The sequence below is a fragment of the Dendrobates tinctorius genome, unplaced genomic scaffold (assembly GCF_039654945.1).
Source record: "Dendrobates tinctorius isolate UK_male_01 unplaced genomic scaffold, ASM3965494v1 ptg000205l, whole genome shotgun sequence".
NCBI lineage: Eukaryota > Metazoa > Chordata > Amphibia > Anura > Dendrobatidae > Dendrobates > Dendrobates tinctorius.
The window spans coordinates 1,658,683-1,679,561 of record NW_027361872.1 but is presented as its reverse complement, the minus strand read 5'-3'; the positions used below and the strand labels follow the sequence as shown (position 1 = coordinate 1,679,561).

The window sequence follows — 20,879 nt, the reverse complement described above, 5'->3', positions numbered from 1 at the left end:
CATCTATCTCTCGTCTATCAATTGTCTATTATCTATCTTTCCTTCTATCTATCATCTATTATCTATCTATCATCTATCTATCTTTCAATCAATTTATTGTCTATGTATTATCTTTCAATCCATCCATCTATGTATTCTTCCATCTATTATCTATCTATCTATCTATCTATCCTTCTATCTATTATCTATCACATATATGTCTACACACTGTATCTAATATCTAGCTACCTAGTAAGTTTCTCACGTCCCTCTATCTATACTTGTAAACATTAATTCTTATCAGTTGTCATTCCTTTACTGACATGACCCAGGCAAATAAATAATCGGATTTCATGCCATAGCGTCTATATAAATCCTATAATTTGTCTATTCTTCATTTCCACCGGGACAAACAGCCAAGTATCTACTGACAGATGTCGCTGCTTATTTCATTAAGGATCTGGGTAATACGAGGAACATGGAAGTTTGCTTCCCAGATGGTGTGCTGAAACTCCGGGACCTGGGCTCATTTGCCAGCTTGAATTCCCAGCCAGTGCTGAGCGGTGCAGCAATGTCGTATCAGATGGACTGCCAGCTCTGCCGGGGCTTACAGCAGCGACGTGCCGCCATCGTACTCACCAGTCAGTGGGTTCAGTACTGGAGCGTATCTGATGTTACCTACTGTATGGTCAACCGTGGTGAAGGGCAAGACTATAAAGCAATGTGCCATTAAAGTACTGACACAGCATTAAAAGTGAACTGTGCCGTCTAAAAATCAGGGGTTAATGATCCGTGGGTTATTACTAATTTTGTGGAATTGCTGCCACCGCTTCTTGCCAAGAACAAGAAACTTCCGCATAATCAAGTTTAACGATCGCTCGCACTTCGCATATCCAGCATCGAAAGAACAAATACGAAGCCGTCACCTCCCCAACTTCAATCACTTGGCGTTTCTTTCATAATTCCATCAAAGATAAAAGAATAAATAATTTTTTTGTTTTGACATTTTCATGGGCATAGAGGGCTAATAATGAACCACGGGCTTACAATCTGGAACTTTATTTATCAGGATATAAATATGAAATGGTTCATCCAAACAAGAAACTAACCCGGGGGCCAGTACGAGAATTATTGAGGAAGCCCAAAAGGTCACTGAAAGCTAAGTTATGGCTGCCATTCAAGGACAGTGTTTCCCACGGAAAATGGATGCTCCTGGGTCTGTTGCACAAGGAGGCTCCAAAGTTCTATGCGATAAAGATATCAGTACCGCAAATAGTCAACGGCAGGTGGGGGCTTTGGTACGGATTTTTGCAATGGGGTCGAGGAACCTCAAGTTATGCCTCTGCTGGCCCACATTTACAAAATTACTTAAGGTCCCTTTCACACATCAGTTTTTTTTGCCATCAGTCACAATCCGTCGAATTTTGAAGAAAAAAAAACAGATCCAGTGACTGATGCCGCTGGATCCGTTTTTTTCTCATAGACTTGTATTAGCGACGGATGGCCTCACGTTTCATCCGTCGAAGGACAAACGCTGGTCCCTGCCGTGGTTATTAAATCACCAACGAATCTCAAAGAAAACCCTCTTGTGGGGATCTGTAGGTCTCCCATTTTTCATTAGTTTCAGCTCATTTCAAGGGTTTAAGGGGTAACGTTTCTCCTTGTGGAGAGTGACATGCCTGGCATGTTAGAGTGAGGAGACTTATAAGCCGTGCAATGATGCTGTGGGAAAATAAATATGCAAATTATCTCTTCAGAGAGGAAGACAAATTGAATTCTAGTGTCACCTTTTGGAAGCAGCAATCCTAAAAGTCAATGTCGATGCTTTAACAAGCCTTGTCACATGACTTAGGATAAAAGCCAAACCAGAATCTCAATTTGCAGACACTTTGTTTCAGGGTGTTGCCCCTCCTCAGTGCTAAGCATGAGATCTGATTTGGCTGTATGAGAGGCTCTAGACTGGGAACTAAGGGGTAATGCTTCACCTTGTGGAGAGTGATATGCCTGGCATGTCAGAGTGAGGAGACTTAACAGCCATGCATACCCCTCTGGTCAATTAAATACGCAAACTGTCACTTCAGAGAGTTCATTCAAGGAAAATAGGAATACATGCGTTAGCAAATGTCCCCAAGTCACCATATGGTCAACTCCTTCATACACAGCAGAGATTTTTGAATACAGCAAAACTGCTTATGTGATACGTGACCTGATTGTCTCTTAATTGTCTAATTTTGCCAGAAATTGCTACATGTATAAATTGCTTGCTGATAAACTTTATTGTATATGCATGTTCTGGCTGGAGTTTTCATTGAATAAGTGTGTAGACCTTTGCATCCAATTTCTTTTATTAAAGGGGACCAATCATTTGCCATGACTTCTCATATGTCATAAAGACTGAAATCTGCTGATCTGTGGTGGTCCGAGCCCTGAGACCCTAACTGATTGCACAAACCACTGCTCTGAAGTATGCAGATCAGCAAACCACTGCTATGGGCGCACAAACAGGGCTCATAAGAAAGGCTGTGGGTCCATATACCACCAAGATAGATTTCCAGCACGTTTCGGTCCCTGTTTGTTAGGCAATCCCTGCATGTGTTGCAGCTGTCGGACAGCCGCGAGACATGCAGCTGCGGGGACACAAACATATTTTTCGAGCACGCCGAAGTCACTCGGTTAACACCCGAGCATGCTCAGATATCCCAAAGGGTTCGTTCATCAGTAATGGACAGCAAAAATGATAAATTATCCAGAATGAAGGCAGGACATGAAATATTTGGGAATGTATAAAGTGATATGCAGACAATGCCCCCCTCACAAACACAACAATTCAGATGAAGCTGTACTCCGCTAACTGTGAAAAGCAACATAAACACAATCTGCTCCATGTGCAAATATCCAAGTATTAATTATCGCTTCTGCTGGCCAGGAATCCTACATACTGTACTCGGCTTTATTTTTGGGGGGTTGACAAAGAAGAAAAAAAAAAAAAAGAAAGAAAGTAAACATGAAAACATGTTCAGAAAAGAATAATAGAGCACAAGAGCTCCAAATGTAGCCATAAACACGCAACAACCACAATGATAAAATTCTTAACTTTTCACATCAGGCAAAAAAGCAAATAAATTAACTACAGTAGAAAGATTAATGGGGTCGTCCAGTATTAGAAAAAAAGGGGCGACTTTTATTTTTCTAGACATAGCGCCACTCCACTCCTGCACACGGGTTGGTCCCATTTGTTGAAGCGCTCATGGCGCACGGTCATCCACGTCATCTGCTGAACGCTAATGACGGCGATGAGCACAGGAAGAGGAATTCAGATGTAATAACTAGAAGCATTGTCCTGAGGGTGATCAGAAGCGGTGCAGAAGGCGGGATTTCTTCAATTTCTCTGCAGCGCCATCACAAGTACACATTTCATTAAATAGATTTTCTGCATTAATGCAGGACATGACGAGTCCTCCAGAGTGTGAGAGGCTCATTGTAACCTCTCACCATTCTTGACGGGGATCCTTAAAGGGGTAATCCCAGTTAGCACTCCCATCAAAATTTTATCCTTTTAATATACTGTATTGCAGTCACCATATTATATAGCACTGTGTACTTACAATTGCTCAATTTGCCTTTCTACCCAGTTAATTCTTCTCTTTTCCATTAGGTCTATAACATCACATGATTACACACTGACTAGCTGAATGCTCTAAGCTCTATGTAAAAACAAGAGGTCAATTTTCCCTGTGTGAGTCGACACATGAGTCACTGCAAAAGTCCCAGGCAGAAGGAAGAGGGAGCAACTGGGTCAGGAGTTGAAGAGGGGAATGATTCATGCAGGGAAAAGATATGTCCTATTTCTACATAGAGCAGAGAAAAATTAACAGGGTAGAAAGGAAAAATGAGCAATTGTAAGTACACAGTGCTATAGAATATGATGACTGCAATATATTAAGAGGGTGAAAACTTTGATGGGAGGAGGAGGAGGGCTTATTTAAATGGGTTTATGGGTTTAAAAATCAGTTTTGCAATTCACTTGCATTAAAAATGTTGCGCCATTTGGCTTTTACAGGCACATTTAACTTTGATGCAATCCGTGGTCATAAATCAGCCGAAAGACACGAAACAAAGACAAGCACTGTATGAGCTACAATCTCTCCCACTGGAGCATCAGATCGAGCTCACTTACAGAATCTCAGTTAACTCACTTTTTGTGGCCCATGGTTGGTACTGTGGAAGCCATGGATTTTTTTTAAAGTATTTTCATGCCAGCTTAGCCTTCCCTGTAGCTTCCCCGTACTCCAAATTCTCTTCTATATATCTCACCGACAATAAAAACATTAAATGTTCCAGCTGGTCATCCTCCAGGAGAACTTATCATCACACTGAGTATATATAGTGGGAATGGTCTCCCTCACATTTACTGTAATATTAATAATTTTCTTTATATAGCGCCAACATATTCCACAGCACATTACAATAAAGCGGGGACAGACAATAAAGACATTACAGAGTAACACACAGTTAGAATCATAGAATCGTAGAGTTGGAAGGGACCTCCTGGGCCATCTGGTCCAACCCCCTGCTCAAAGCAGGATTCGCTAAATCATCCCAGTCAGATGTCTGTCCAGCCTCTGTTTGAAGACTTCCATTGAAGGAGAACTCACAACTTTTCGTGGCAGCCTGTTCCACTCATTGATCACTCTAACTGTCAAAAAGTTTTTTCTAATATCTAATCTGTGTCTCCTCCCATTCAGTTTCATCCCATTGCTTCTAGTCTTTCCTTGTGCAAATGAGAATAAAGTTGATCCTTCTACAATGTGACAGCCCTTTAGATATTTGTAGACAGCTATTAAGTCTCCTCTCAGTCTTCTCTTTTGCAAACTAAACATTCCCAAATCCTGCAACCTTTCCTCATAAGACAGGGTTTGCAGACCGGTCACCATTCTGGTCGCTCTTTTCTGAACTTGCTCCAGTTTGTTGATGTCTTTTTTAAAATGTGGTGCCCAAAACTGGACACAATATTCCAGATGAGGTCTGACCAAAGAGGAGTAGAGGGAAATAATGACTTCACGTGATCTAGACTGTATGCTTCTGTTAATACATCCTAGAATTGCATTTGCCTTTTTTGCTGCTGCATCACACTGTTGACTCATATTCAGTCTGTGATCTATTAGTATACCCAAGTCTTTTTCACATGTGCTGTCACTTAGCCCTATTCCTCCCATTCTATATATGCTTTTTTCATTTTTATTGCCCAGATGTAGTACTTTGCATTTCTCCCTGTTAAAAACCATTCTGTTAGTTGCTGCCCACTTCTCCAGTTTATTTAAATCTTTTTGAATCCTCTCTCTCTCTTCTCTAGTATTAGCTATCCCTCCTAGCTTTGTGTCATCAGCAAATTTAATCAGTTTACCCTCAATTCCTTCATCTAAATCGTTGATAAAGATGTTGAACAATACAGGGCCCAGGACAGAGCCCTGTGGTACCCCACTTGAGACATTCTTCCAACTGGATGTGCAGCCATTTACGACCACTCTTAGGTCCGATCACTAAGCCAGTTATGAATCCACCTAACAGTTGCCTTGTCCATTCCATACTTAGTCATTTTTTCAATAAGGATTGTATGAGAGACTTTGTCAAATGCTTTGCTGAAGTCAAGATATACTATATCTACAGCATTTCCTTGATCCACCCAATCAGTGATACCGTCATAGAAGGAAATTAAGTTAGTCTGACATGACTTATTAGTTACAAACCCATGCTGACTCTGTTTAATCACTTCATTCTTATCCAGGTATTGACATACATGTTGTTTAATAATTTGTTCAAAGATCTTTCCTGGTATAGAAGTCAGACTCACCGGCCTATAGTTGCCTGGGTTCACCTTCTTCCCCTTTTTGAAGATAGGAACAACATTTGCTCTTCTCCAGTCTTCTGGCACTTCTCCTGTTCTCCAAGAATTTTCAAAGATTATGGAGAGGGGTTCAAAAATTTCTTCTGCTATCTCCTTCAGTACTCTGGGGTGTAATTCATCTGGACCTGGAGACTTGAATTCATTTAGGTTAGCTAAGTGTTTCCTCACTATCTTTCTGTTTATAGATATCCTGGATTCTTCTATTCCCTTAATAGGACAGTGAATAACAGTTGGTGTTACATTTCCTTTCTGAGAGAAAACAGATGCAAAATAGGAATTTAAAAGTTCAGCCTTCTCAACATCCTGTCTTACCATTTCATCATTTTCATCCTGTAAAAATCCTATAGCATCTTTGACTTTTCTTTTACTTTTGACATATCCCCAAAATCCTTTATTATTGCTTTTGACATCTCTTGCAAGCCTCAATTCATTGTCAGCTTTAGATAATCTGATTTGTGAGCTGCAGGTTCTGCAGACAGCATTATATTCTTCTTTAGATATGCCTCCCTCTTTCCATTTTATAAACATTTTTTTCTTCCTTTTTAGCATGTGCTTAAGTTCTGTGTTCACCCATCCTGGTTTCCTTAAATGCTTCCTATTTTTCCCTCTTTTCGGAATTGTTAACAACTGTGCTTTGAGAATTTCATTTTTCAAGATTTCCCATCCTTCCTGGACATTTTTGTCTTTAAGGATATCCAGCCATTGGATCCCTCCAATTATCTTTCTGAATCCCTTAAAATCTGCCTTTCTGAAATCTAACCTTGACGTCTGAGTCTTCACAGGTCTTCCTCCTCTAGTTATCCAAAATTCTAAAATAGCATGGTCGCTCCTTCCTAGGGTTCCAACCACTTTTACCTCCTCAACCATTTCCTCCCTGTTTATAAGGATTAGATCGAAGGTAGCAGTTCCCCTTGTTTTCTCCCCTACCTTTTGGAAGATAAAGTTGTCAGCAAGAGAGGATAAGAATTTCCTTGACCTGTTAGTTTTGCCTGAGAGAGATTCCCAACAAATGTCTGGATAGTTGAAATCTCCCATGACAACTATGTCATATTTTTTGGAGAACTTGGCCATTTGATGCATAAAGAGTTCATCCATATCTTCAGCTTGCACAGGCGGCCTGTAGTAAATGCCTACAATGGTGTCCTTTCCATTGTTCTGTCCTTGTATTCTTACCCAAACAGTTTCCACAGAACTCCCAGTCTCTGAAGCTTCAATCTCTGTGCAGATATACGCGTTTCTAACATACAATGCAACACCCCCTCCTCGTTTATCAAGTCTGTTTCTTGCAAATAAGTTGTATCCTTCTAGTCTTGTATTCCAATCATGTGTATTGTCCCACCAAGTTTCAGTGATTCCAATGACATCATATTTCTTTTCCTGTGTTAGTAGTTCCAATTCTCCTTGTTTGTTGCCCATGCTTTGTGCATTAGTATAGAAACATTTTAGTTTGTGATTGGTTTCTCTTTCTCCAATATTTTTATTAATTAGATTCTTTCGTCTTTGTTCTTCCTTTCCACTTCTAATAGCAGAGTTCTCAATAGCATTTGTCAGGTGTATGGCTTTTTCTGGTCTTTTGCTTCCCTTCCCATGTTGTTCTAGTTTAAAGCTCTCCTTACAAGTGTAGCAAGGCGACTTCCAAATACATGCTTTCCAGTCTTCGTAAGGTGCACCCCATCTCTAGCAAGTAGTCCATCGTATAAGTAGTTCACTCCGTGATCCAGAAATCCAAATCGTTGCTGACGGCACCATCGATGTAGCCAGTTGTTCACTTGCAGAATCTTATTCCACCTCCTTGTTCCATGGCCATCCACTGGGAGGATGGAAGAGAAGACCACCTGCGCTCCCAGTTCTTTCACTTTCTTGCCTAAGTCTTCAAAGTCTCTGCAGATGGTTTCCAGGTCGTTTCTTGCGGTGTCATTTGTCCCCACATGTAGTAGCAGGAATGGGTAGTCATCTGTAGGTCTGAAGAGTCCTGATATCCTGTCAGACACCTCCTGTTCACCAGTTACAGGAGGAGTGAGGGCCGTGAGCACAAGATTACAATCTGTAAGGAAATAGGGGGGCACAGTAGGTAGAACGTGCCCGCCATGTACGGTCCAGCCATCAGTATAATAAACAGGAGTGATGATATAAAGCTGTATGATCCGGCCATCAGCCAGTATCTGAGTACAGGGACCAAGTGCTATTGAGTGCATGGAGGATGTAGAGGCAGATGACTAGGAGGGACCAGGAACATTTAGATGAATTGAACAGGGCTGAGTTAGATTAGTGAAGTGAGGTGATGGGCTTGTCTAAAGGGATGTGTTTTTAAAGCTCTCTTAAAAATGAGGGGGCTAAGTATGAACAGATCGTCCGAGGTAGTGCATTCCAGAAAACTGGCGCAGCACGAGAGAAGTCTTGGAGATGGAAGTGGGAGGTTTGGATTATAGAGGATGTTAGTCTTAGATCAGCTGCAGAGCAGAGAGCATGGGTAGGGTTAGAGACAGAAATGAGGGAGGAGATATAGGGTGGTGCAGAACTGTGGAGAGCTTGTGGGTGAGAGAGATGAGTTTATGTTGGATTCTGTAGTGAATGGATAACCAGTGCAATGACAGGGTGGAGGTAATGGTGAAGCAGCTGGACACAAACATGACCCTGGCTGCCACATTCAGGACGGACTGGAGAGGAGAAGGTTTGGTAAGACGGAGACCGATCAGTAGAATGTTGCAATAATTCAGACAAGAATGTATACAATCGACAGCAAAAGTTTTTGCAATTTCAAAAGAAAAGGTCAGATTTTGGAGTTTTTCAGATCCAGGAACATGAGCGAGTGAGTAGATATAGGGAATATGTCGTCAGAAAAGGAAGGATGTGACAAAGACATCATAATGGATTATTGCAAAAACTACAAGTGAGGTGACAGTGCAAGATTCCTGACAGCCATGAATCCAACTTACTGACTTATTAGTTGGTTTCAGAAATGAAAACATAAATACGTTCCTGAAGGATTCAATCCACTGCCATAGCCGATCACTAAAATCCACAATTACCCGCCCCTTGTAGCGCAGTGTCTTGGGAAATCAGAAGGGATAAGTCAGCAATCACTTCTCAGATTAACTCGAAACGCTTACCTGTCTTACCAGGGCCAGCTGAAGTGATAGATACAGGATAATCTGGGGGTCCTCTGGATCTAGGTCATGTGCCCTGTAAACAAGAAAACTTTCTCAAATTGGTATCAATGAAAAAAGGGATACGAATGTCGGATTAGCTCCTTCTAACCCTATAGGAATGAGATCTTTTAGATTAAGCCTGTGGGTCCTGCTTTCCCCACCCACACAGGGTGACGTACATCATTTCCTTCATAGGCTTGTAAGCAGAGAGTTCTGTCAGTCAATGATATGTGGGAGGGGGAAGCAGGACTCACAGGCTTTCCATTAAGTCATGTGATCAGTTAACACACTCAAAAGTACTTAAAGGGAACCTGTCACCAAGTTTTCCCCATATAAAGTATGGCCAGCACCTTTAAGCCCTCTTTTGCAGCATTTTAATATACAGTATGTATGTCCCCAATCTGCCATGAAAGGCACAATAAAGGTGATTTGATACTCAGAGACGGTGCAGTCCGATGGGCGTCTCTGGTCTTGATCCGGCGGCATGCAGCATTCTAGTATGCTGTAAGTATGTCCCCAATCCCTTAAGTATGGCATCCATTGATGTGGATTAAGCATTCGACGTCATCCAGTGTCCCCCATTGTGCAGTCGCATTTCCCTCTGCCCTGCCTAGGGTAGGCCAAAGTTTTATAGGGCACCTGCTTTGCCAACAAGTCATAGGTGATCTCTGGCCTTTCTCCGGCGCATGCGCCCCTACAGTGCTTTTCTCTGCGCTGGGCAGGGGACATCGAAGCGCACCTTTGCAGAAGCGCAATGAGGGACACTGTATGGAGGAAGGATGCGCCAGCCGGATGAAGCAGGGAAGGATGACAGAGATCATCAGGAGAGGAGGCGCCGGATCAAGACCAGAGACGCCCATCAGAATGTACCACACCATCTGTGAGTATAATAAAAAGTCTGCTTTTTGTCTTGCAGAGTGGAATGGGGACATACAGTACTGTACATATAGTGTACTAGAATGCTGTAATAGAGGGCTGAAAGGTGCCGGCTGTACTTTACTTTGTGTCAGGTTCTCTTTAATTAAATACCAGAAAGCTATAAATCCTCAAACTGCGTGTCCTCCATGTAAGCTATGCCCAGACAGGAAGGTAGAGGTGTAATAGAGACACTTCAGGATACAGCTACATGCAAAAAAAAAACAAAAACGCAAAACTCTGTTTTTCGATCCCCGTACCTCCCAAAAAATAAAACAAAAAGAGATCAAAGAGATGCACATACTCTAAAACGATACTAATTAAAACTACAGCTCGCCAAGTAAAAAAAAAAGCAACACAAACCCATCACCCATATAGCTAAACAAGGCTGCGCAGCACTCCTGATGATGGGTGCACAAATTGGAGTGGAATCCTCAAACCCTTTAAAAATAAAATTGGCACCCCAAAATAGATGGCACCATCCTTCCAGTATTGTAGTGCACTTCTCCAGTGCCGTTTCCATATATAGGGTTTATCAAACGCAGGACAAAAGGTATCCTTGTTCTGATGAAAGCCATATGATTGGCCTAAACGTCAACATTATTATATACACGGGATAACTTGTGTGAAAAATAATACAATAACTTTTTTTTTGCATATATTTTGGGTTCCAATTTTATTTTTATACACCCGTCCAGTGTCTGGAGAAGTCTGGTCAGAAGTGGTCTTTATGGAAGAACTGCGCCAAAAGCACGACCTTCTATGTGAAAACCAGACCAAGCGACTGGACTATGCAGGAAAACATAGGAACTGGGGAGCAGAAAAATGGCAGCAGGTGCTGTGGAGTCCTTAGTCAAAATGTGAAATATCTGGCTGTAACAGAAGCTAGTTTGTTTGCAGGAGATCTGGAGAGCAGAACAATAATGAGGGTTTGCAGGCAGCAGTAAAGCATGGTGGAGGCTCCTTGCAAGTTTGAGGCTGGGGATTTGGTCAGGATTAATGGTGTCCTCAATGCTGATACTTTTCCATGATGCAAATACCAAGAAAAATTGATGCTGCTTTGAAGGCAAAGGAGCGAAATCAAATATTGATTTGATTTAGATTTATGTTTTGTTCATTCCCTTTACATTTTGTTCCTTGATAAAAATTAAAGCATGGGCAGGAGACCAAAATACAGGAGGACTATAGAACCATATCTTAGTTGCCACTGCATAGGTTATAATGAAGTTCTATCTCAGTCAATATAACCAGCACACAATAGGCCGAGACTGGAAAATGCTCCTTATTTAGTAGAGATTTATTCTCCCCGAGACAATAAAATGCATTTAGCAATTTTTTTGTCTCTGGTTCCACTTCAATGAAAGAATTTAATTTTTTTTTTTTTTCCAGTGTTTGGTTAAGTCCGATAAGTCCCCAACTGCAGAGAGGTCTGATTATGTAGTTTAATTTCAGGAGTCCAATATTATGACGTTAATGCCATGCTTACTTTCAGCTCCACAAAACGAGCGTGATTAAAGAACATGCAATAATTATTTTACCTTTGTAGCGCCTGCAGAGCTTTCTTACTCCAATCATCCTGAGTGCTTTTCTGAACAGCTACAAAAAAAATAAAAAAAAGAGAAAAAAAAAAAAGACAGATTTCTCCGGTGGTCAGCTAAACACAATAAATTCTCACCAGGCAAAGAAAAGAATTAAAAGTTATGGAGACACTAATTCAGCGGCTAATATTTATCTTGTAGGAGTGTGGAGTGTAAACAGGCGGACACGGTTTATACACGGTGAGTTATAATGTTAGGCCCATGCCAGAGATTCCTTTTTTTTTTGCGGAATGTGAACAGGTTACGGCCATAAATGATGACTTTGCACATTTGTAAAATTCTCCAGCACCCAGGCCATGCTAAATAAAAAAAAAAAAAAAACAAAGAGATGAGGGCCACATAAGGTGCTATAAGGAATCGGCCCAATTTATTGTAACAATAAAGGACATGTTATTTGTGGCCCTTTATCATGTGCGGTATTTTTTAATTGGCGGCAGCTGTTGGACAGGTCTGGTCACGTGCTTTTCCATTAGTAGCCATTGTTGAGGACCAGAAGCCTCTGCCATCTTTGAGGAAGGTTGCACTAACACATGTATAATTACAGACAAAATTGTTCAACCACAATTGCAAATTAGGTTTATTAACAAAACTTAAAAGATGTACCGTATATCTTTGTCCCGTGTTAGCCAGTAGATAGAAAAATATTCAGAATTGAGAGTCCTCAGTGGTTGATACCATTAAAAGGTATCAACCACTGAGGACTCTCAATTCTGAACATTTTTCTAACAAAACTTACAAACTTTCTGTTGTTTGCAATAAACCAAACAAGAACAAATTAAAATGCTCAACACAATTAATATAACAAGTGGTTTCTCCATATTCCACATAAAATGCCACCTCTACCGATTATTGCATTCACAGAAAAAACACACAGTATGACAAACGTGTCTGAATACTCTGTTGTAAAATATATGTAACAGTAAGCAGCCAGTGCTAGTAAAAGATGATAACAAAAACAGGGTATTTAGTTTATAAGTTTGTCATACTGTGTGTTTTTTTGTCTTAGTCTTTGGGTGGTGTGAACATTGTCTTACCGACCTGTTAATTTTTGTGCATGTCCCATGTGTTTTTAATTTATTAATTTCTTGCTTATGCAAGTTTTGGGAGATCCCCGCCTCTCTCTTGTGTGACATGCACATAAAGCCATTTTGCCCAGCGTGCCCATACCGGGCAGCACCTTTCTGAATCCTGCTCATGTAGGTATTGTTCACATGATCAGGTTTAAATACATTAGATAAGACTGCTCTGAGAAGGGTATACCGTGATGTTGGTGAAGTGGCTTCGTATACATTTTTTGCAAAAAACTTATCAACTAAATACCCTGTTTTTGTTATCATCTTTTACTAGCACTGGCTGCTTACTGTTACATATTGTGAGGTAGCGCTGTCATGTAAGTAGGGGATCACTCGCTTGCAGCCACAAAACCTGATCTGGCACAGGGTTTTCCATAAAACACCATAGTCCATGTGGTCTATTTAGCAGCATAAACCCACAGAAGCAACATAAAGTTCATTTATACAGCATAGCGTCCATTATACAGGCTCTTCAGCCTCAGTGTTATCTCACCCACGTCAGGGTCACTCATGGTTCCTTCACCATCATGAGGCAGATGTCCATTCTCTCCAGGGAATTACCAGGCACGTGCAGCCATTAACACAGCGTTCACTTGCTGTCAGAAGGCAGCCCTATCTCACTCAAACGGGACCTTCCACACTGGACCAACCAGGTCCCAGCATTCACCACATGTGACCTACCCTGGCCACATTATATGGTCCATAGCCACGCCCACCGGGTCACATGACTGACCTCATCACAGGTCCTTCAAGCATTTACACACTCTTTACAACAGTGTTCTTTAAACACACCCCCTGGGTGGGTTTGTAGGTAACCAGGTCCGCACATCTCCCTAGTTACCTGGAGACTTCTCCCTGACATATTAAAGCAGCACCTCAGCAGTATCACTGCTGATCAACACACATACCTAAATCTCCATCTCAAGGCCACCCACCTTGAGATACACAACCGTCCTTCAGGATTCTGACACTCATCCTCTCTCTTGGGACATCCATACAGCGCCCCCTAGTGGACACAGTGGTTACTACACCACATACCTCCCCCTTTGTTAAAACTTGTGGGGTTGAACACACAACATTACATCATGCTCTCGAGACCGGGCACTCATTACACCTTGCCCCACAGGTCGAGAGAACCATCTCCATCTGTCATACGGCCTTATCTCTACGTTAGGCCTCTCCCGCCCCCAGCGGTCAGAGTACCGGTCTTGATCTTTGGCCCTCCAGTTACAGTCTGTCTGCGTCATCAGACACTGTTTGGTCACCACGTTCCTCTCCCTGTTTGTTCCGTTCCCCGACCAGCTCCCCCGGTTGGTACGGTCATCAGTCTTAATCAGGCCAACTGTCTGGCCTGAGTCTGACTCATTCAGGGTCTCAAAAGAACTACGGTCTCTCAACGTCATCCTGTCAGTTGAACTACCACTTGCTGACATTCTTCGGCGATCTGCCCTGTCACTTCTTGGTGGAACACTTCGGGTCTTTACATCTTGGGTTGAAGGCGGCCGCCACCTGGTATTCCGTACTTCTTTATTAATTCGCCAGCGGTCCAGCCTCAACTGCTCAATCTCTTGCAGGTACCCCACTCGATACTCCACGAGCATTCAAAAGTCTCTCAGGCTCTCCACGGAGCCAACAACCATGATGGGAATCCTACCCACTTCACTGGATACCTGGTCATCATCAGGAGGGATCCTCACTCTCACCACACCGGAGATATTCACAAGGTCTTGCATTACCTTCCCGGATCTTCCAATGATTCTCCCAATCAGAGCATTGGGTACCGGAACCACATCTTTCCGCAAACCCAGCCGATCCATAGCTTCCCTTGCTAACTCTAGGCATCGAGCAGCCTTCACATTACTCCGCCTGACCAGCTGTTTGGCGTGGAGACATTGTAGATGCATCTCCTTCAGGACAGCTACTCGGTTTGATGTATCTTCTCTGGCTGATACTATTGCCAACTGCCGAGTCTCAGGTGCCCAGTGCACCTTACACACTTTGACCGCCTCTTTGAAAGCCTCATAATAATAATAATAATAATAATAATAATAATAATAATCTTTATTTATATAGCGCCAAAATATTCCGCAGCGCTTTACAGTTTAACAGTTTCAAAACACAAGTCATAAGTAACAACGCTAACAATATAATAATTAAAGCAAAATAAGACGAAATAAGACGACCCTGCTCGTGAGAGCGTACAATCTACAATGAGGTGAGGGAGATACAGAGTACAGGTGTGTATTTACAATGGTGTATTTACAATGAAGGTCCAGCCATCTTGCAGGAGTGAAGGATGGATGGAGATAGTGAATGGGCTACGCACGCACACTTACACAGAGAATGACTTTGATTAGTGAATGTGATAGGCCGCTCTGAACAGGTGTGTTTTGAGGGAGCGCCTAAAACTATGCAAATTGTGGATAGTCCTGATTTCTTAGGGTAGAGCATTCCAGAGGATAGGAGCAGCACGGGAGAAGTCTTGGAGTCGGGAGTGGGAGGTACGGATTAGTGCAGAGGTTAGTCGAAAGTCGTTTGCAGAGCGCAGCGATCGGCTAGGCCGATAGACAGAAATGAGAGAAGAGATGTAATGGGGTGCCGCACTGTGGAGAGCTTTGTGGGTGAGAACAAGTACTTTGAATTGGATCCTATAATGAATGGGCAGCCAATGTAAGGACTGGCGAAGAGCGGACGCGTCCGAGTACCGATTACCCAGATGGACGATCCTGGCTGCTGCATTGAGTATGGACTGGAGAGGGGATAGTCGAGTGACGGGGAGGCCAATTAATAGAGCGTTGCAGTAATCCAGGCGAGAGTGGATCAATGCAACAGTGAGGGTTTTTGTTGTTTCCATAGTGAGAAAAGGGCGGATTCTAGAGATGTTCTTTAGGTGTAAGCGGCAGGAGCGGGCAAGGGATTGTATATGGGATGTAAAGGAGAGATTGGTGTCAAACATAACACCCAGACAGCGCACCTGCTGCCGGGGTGTTATTGTGGTACCACCCACGGAGAAGGAAATGTCAGATTTATGGAGGTTAGTAGACGGCGGGAGCAGAAGAAGTTCAGTTTTGGAGAGGTTGAGTTTCAGATAGAGAGCGGACATGATATTGGAGACTGCGGACAGACAGTCACTGGCGTTCTGTAGTACAGCGGGGGTAAGGTCGGGGGAAGACGTGTATAGTTGTGTGTCATCAGCATAAAGATGGTACTGAAAGCCAACTCTGCTGATGGTCTGTCCAATTGGGGCCGTGTAGAGAGAGAAAAGAAGGGGGCCAAGGACTGAGCCCTGAGGTACCCCGACAGCAAGAGGAAGAGGAGATGACGTGGAGCCAGAGAACAAAACACTGAAGGAGCGGTCAGAGAGATAGGAAGAGAACCAGGAGAGTGCAGTGTCCTTAATGCCTAGTGACTGGAGCCTAGAGAGTAGGAGATGGTGGTCAACAGTATCGAAAGCTGCAGATAGGACAAGAAGAATGAGCAGAGAGTGGTCACCGTTACGTTTTGCTGTCAGAAGGTCATTGGTCACTTTGATGAGTGCAGTTTCAGTCGAATGTAGGGGGCGGAAGCCGGACTGTGAAGGGTCTAGAAGGGAGTGAATGGAGAGGTAACGGGTAAGGCGGGAGTAAACTAGGCGTTCCAAAAGTTTAGAGATGAAGGGGAGATTGGAGACTGGTCTGTAGTTGTTTGTGCAGGATGGGTCGAGAGCAGGTTTCTTTAGTAGTGGAGTAACAATGGCGTGTTTGAAGGAGGATGGGAAAATGCCCGAGGAGAGGGAGAGATTAAAGATTGTAGTTAGGTGGGTTGTGACGACTGGAGAGAGAGACTGGAGGAGATGTGAGGGAATGGGGTCGGTAGTGCATGTAGTCGGACGAGAAGAAGAGAGGAGTCTGGACACTTCTTCTTCTGTTATGGGATCAAATGTGGAGAGTGAGCCAGGGGAGATGTAGGAAGGGATGGGAGTCACAGCACTTGGTGGTTGGGAGCAGATTTCTTGACGGATATTATCTATTTTTTCTGTAAAGTGGGAGGCCAGGTCATCAGCACAAATGTCTGTGATAGGGGCTTGTGCTTTTGGCCTGAGGAGGGAGTGAAAAGTGTCAAAAAGTTTCTTGGGGTTGTTGGCTAGTGAGGAGATCAGGGTGGTGAAGTAGGTCTGTTTGGCAAGGTGAAGGGCAGCGTTATAGGTTCTTAACATAAATTTGAAGTGGATGAAGTCTTCTGGTGTGCGGGTTTTTCTCCATAGGCGTTCAGCACTCCTGGAGCATCGCTGGAGAAGTTGAGTTTGCGATGTGAGCCAGGGCTCTTTTACTCTGTGTTTGGAGGTTCTGAGGGTGAGGGGAGCTACTTGGTCAAGGGTGCTTCTAAGGGTGTCATTGTAGTGATGAACAGCCAGATTAGGACAGGAAAGAGAGGAGATTGGGGACAGAGATGAGTGTAGGGAATCTGAAAGTGTCTGAGGGTTAATAGCTTGTAGATTTCTGACTGTGTGGTAGGTAGGAATGAGCTGGGGTGGGCGAGGATTTGTGAGCGTGAAGGAGAGAATGTTGTGGTCAGAGAGTGGAAGCGGTGAGTTGTTTAGGTGGGAGATTGAACAGAGCCGGCAGAAGACCAGATCAAGGGTGTTACCGTCCTTATGTGTCTCAGAGGTTTAAAGCTGTGAGAGGCTTAGAGAGGTGGTTAGTGATAGAAGCTGGGATGCAGATGTGGAATTAGGGCTGTTAATGGGGATGTTGAAGTCTCCCAGGATGAGGGTTGGTAGTTCTGAGGACATGAAGTGTGGCAGCCAGGCTGAAAAGTGGTCAAGGAAGAGGGTGGGTGAGCCTGGGGGCCGGTATATGACCGCTACCCTGAGGGAGAGGGGACGGAAGAGCCTGATGGTGTGGACCTCAAAAGAAGGGAATAAGAGTGATGGGACTGGGGGGATGACCAGGAAAGTGCATTGTGGGGACAGGAGTATGCCAACTCCACCACCAGGTCTGTTTGTGGGTCTCGGGGAGTGAGAGAATTGTAAGCCACCGTAGGAAATGGCAGCAGGAGAGACAGTGTCAGAATCCTGAATCCAGGTTTCAGTGAGGGCCAACAGATTAAGAGAGTTGTTCAGAAAGTAGTTGTGTAGGAAAGGAAGCTTGTTACAAGCAGACCGTGGATTCCAGAGGGCACAATTAAAAGATTGAGATGAGGGAGTGCAAGTAATGTTAATCAGATTATTGTGGTTTCGATATGAGGTAGGGTAGGGGTCGAGGTTGGGGGATGGTGGACCAGGGTTGGGGGAGATGTCCCCTGAAATCAGTAGGAGAAGGAAGATAAAGAGCCAATAGTTGTTGGAATTGTAAGTAGTTTTTTTCTGCGATGTGTTTGGGCAAGATGGGCTGAGGTTTCTCAGGAAGGTGAGGAGTGTGTGGGAGCTGTACATGGGAGAGGGAAGTATAGAGGGGCTGATGTGTATGAGTCGTGATGGAGGGGGGATAGGGTGATGAATGTGGATGGCAAGGGAACACAGGAGGATAAAAATAAAGCACATGGTTAAAGGGGAAGGCAAGGTGTGGGTTACCTGACTCCTGCCCTGACTAACTGCCATGTATAACTGCCGTTTTGCTGGATGCTTATCTTCTGTGATGCTTTGCTTATGGGATGCTTGCGTGCTGTACCCCACACTGCGTGCTTCCCCTTAGCAACTACTACATATATAGGCCACACTACAGGGTCAGGAGAGAGGGATTGTGGGAGATGGTTGGGTATAATTTGGCAGCTGGGGCCAGCACACCAGGGGATGGTTAGATGATCAAAGGCACTAGACCAAGATGTGGCAAAATGCTATAGCACCTTCCACCTGATAAGATCTAGAAAGGCCCCAGTCACAGATCTAAAGCAGTAAGTATTACATACTGTGCAACAAATGAATTATACCAAAGCTTTAGCAAGCACATTTAAATATGCAGCAAAATGGTCAAGCAGCAGAAGTATGGAGTTGTACCATTTGGATATATTACAGCAGAGAAATAGAGGCAGCAGAGGTGGGAAGTTGTATCATTCAGGCTGCTTGCTGGCAGTGAATGGAGTAAATACATGCAGGGTGGCTCAGTTGATTATCATTTGGATATATTACAGCAGAGAAATAGAGGCAGCAGAGGTGGGAAGTTGTATCATTCAGGCTGCTTGCTGGCAGTGAATGGAGTAAATACATGCAGGGTGGCTCAGTTGATTACCTGTGTGAAGAGAGAAGCCTCATGCACACCTTCCTCAGCACAGGCTTCTTGCATGTCCTCTGGTACATCAATAACAGACTGGAAGGTTGTGGTCTTGCTCTCTTTCTGGACCGAAGGCTCTAGCTTTACCACGGACAATTCCCTCACTATCGTTGACCCGACTGGGTGACTGTCTTCTTCAGTTCTTAACTCGCCAGCTTCACACGATTTGGTCCTTTCATGCCCCTTTGCCACGATGGCTACTGGCAGTTCTGTCTTATTATCACTCGTGCTCACCCGCGGTAAATCTGCGTCCAACTTCTCCTGCAGAACTTTCTACTACTCCTCTGAGTTCCTCCATCTCTTCCTTGAGGTTCTTGTTCACACTTTGTCAGGTGGACAGGTGACCTCTGAGCTCCAAGACTTCTTTCTCAAGCCCCTCCACCCTGTGCTCGGCCATTTGTCTCAGGACCCTTTCTCGTTCGATATGTTCTTCCACTGTGTCTTTTATCAACTGTATCTCATGGTCTTGTTCTTTTTTGGCCATCACGTGTCGCACCACTACTTCTTTAATTATATCTTCAAGGGGTACCACTGGGTCAGCCCTATCAGTCGAGTGAACCCTCCAGTCACCCTCTGACCGTGTGTCTAGTCCAGTCGTCTCATCTCCCAGCCCATCATCCGTCATGTCACGAGACTTCAGGTCCTTACGTTGGGCATATGTATCTCTTCTTCTGGTCAGTTCTACCTCTGACCTGTCCACTTTAGGAGGCGTCACCGTCTCAGTGTCCGTTGGCCCCACAGTCGAAACGTCTCCATCATCTGACCATACGTCATCAAACAACACAAAGTCCCGGTCCTTCTCCAAGGCATAGACTAAGTCCCGTGGTATCCTGCCCCCTTGACGGGTCAAAACATTACTCTGTCTACCCCATAGTTCACCATGACCCCATGTTTACAGCGAACCTGGACCACTTTCTCGGTCAGCCAGAAAGTAAGCGAAGTTCCTGTCAGAGTCACCTGACTCCCTGAGTCCAGCCGACCAGAGGCTCTTTTCAGGCGCAAATTCACAGTACACACCTGAGGCCCATCGTTACTATTCGGAAAGGATATCCAACATTCTGGCCAAGTCATACACACACACTGCGGTTTCCCAGTCATACCCACTGAGGTACCCAGTGCTGTCATTTCTTCAAACTTGGCCCCTTTCTGGAGCAACACCCCACTTTAGGTCGCCGCCCCCTCCTGGGACTCCACCCCTTTTTGGGTTACCACCCCAATTTGGGTCACCGCCCCCTTCTGGGACTCCACCCCCTTTTGGGCTACCACCCCGATTTGGGCCACCGCCCCCTTTCAGGATTTCCTCATGTCCGTTATACCGGTCTCCTTAGACCACAGTTCACACAACAGTTTGTCTCTTTCACGATACCACACAAGTCTTTGTTGGCACCCCCACAGCTCCTGCTGTCACCAATCACCGACACCACCGGCTGCTGTTCACACACAGAGGCTGGTGTCCTCTTCGTAACCCCCGCCTAGTTACAGGAAGCCGCTTGTCCCCTTCGTAACCCCGCCGAGTTACCGGAAACCGCTTGTCCCCTTCGTAACCCCGCCGAGTTACAGGAAGCCGCTTGTCACCTTCTTGACTCCCACTGACTGAGCCACCGCAGGCTGAGTTGAGAAAAGAAAAAAAAACACCACACAAAAAACTCACGTGTCCTGTCTGTGTGATATTCAGGACGTACCGTCTCCGCCTGAGACCGTCCAACACACAGGGCGCACCGGGTGCTATTCAGGGAGCGGCTCTCCTCCCAGGGTTTCCCAACACACCAGCCTCACCAGGTCCAGGGGCTCAGCGGGTGCTCTTCAGGACATCCGTCTCCTCCTGAGACTGCCTAACACTCACGCCTCACCAGGTCCAAGGACATACCACGTGCTCCAGGGAGACAAATCTTCTATAATCTCCCAAGACTGACCCTTCAGGACCTTGCTCACTGAACCCTCCAGGTACACAGTCTTTATCACTGACCCCGGTCAGTACAACACGAACACCTGTCCGTTACCTGTGTCGGCCA

The 20,879-nt window shown here is 44.4% G+C and overlaps 1 protein-coding gene across 1 annotated transcript in view; it reads right to left on the bottom strand.

Annotated features, from left to right (window-relative positions):
- The window catches only part of TTC7A (tetratricopeptide repeat domain 7A), a 421,036-nt gene that overhangs the window by 205,643 nt on the left and 194,514 nt on the right, over positions 1-20,879 (bottom strand). Inside the window, exons 13-14 of the mRNA XM_073554004.1 lie at positions 11,487-11,544; positions 8,995-9,067 (exon numbers count right to left, since the gene is read on the bottom strand). Of these exons, the coding sequence (XP_073410105.1) occupies positions 8,995-9,067; positions 11,487-11,544 (131 nt within the window). The remainder of the gene's footprint in view (positions 1-8,994; positions 9,068-11,486; positions 11,545-20,879) is intronic.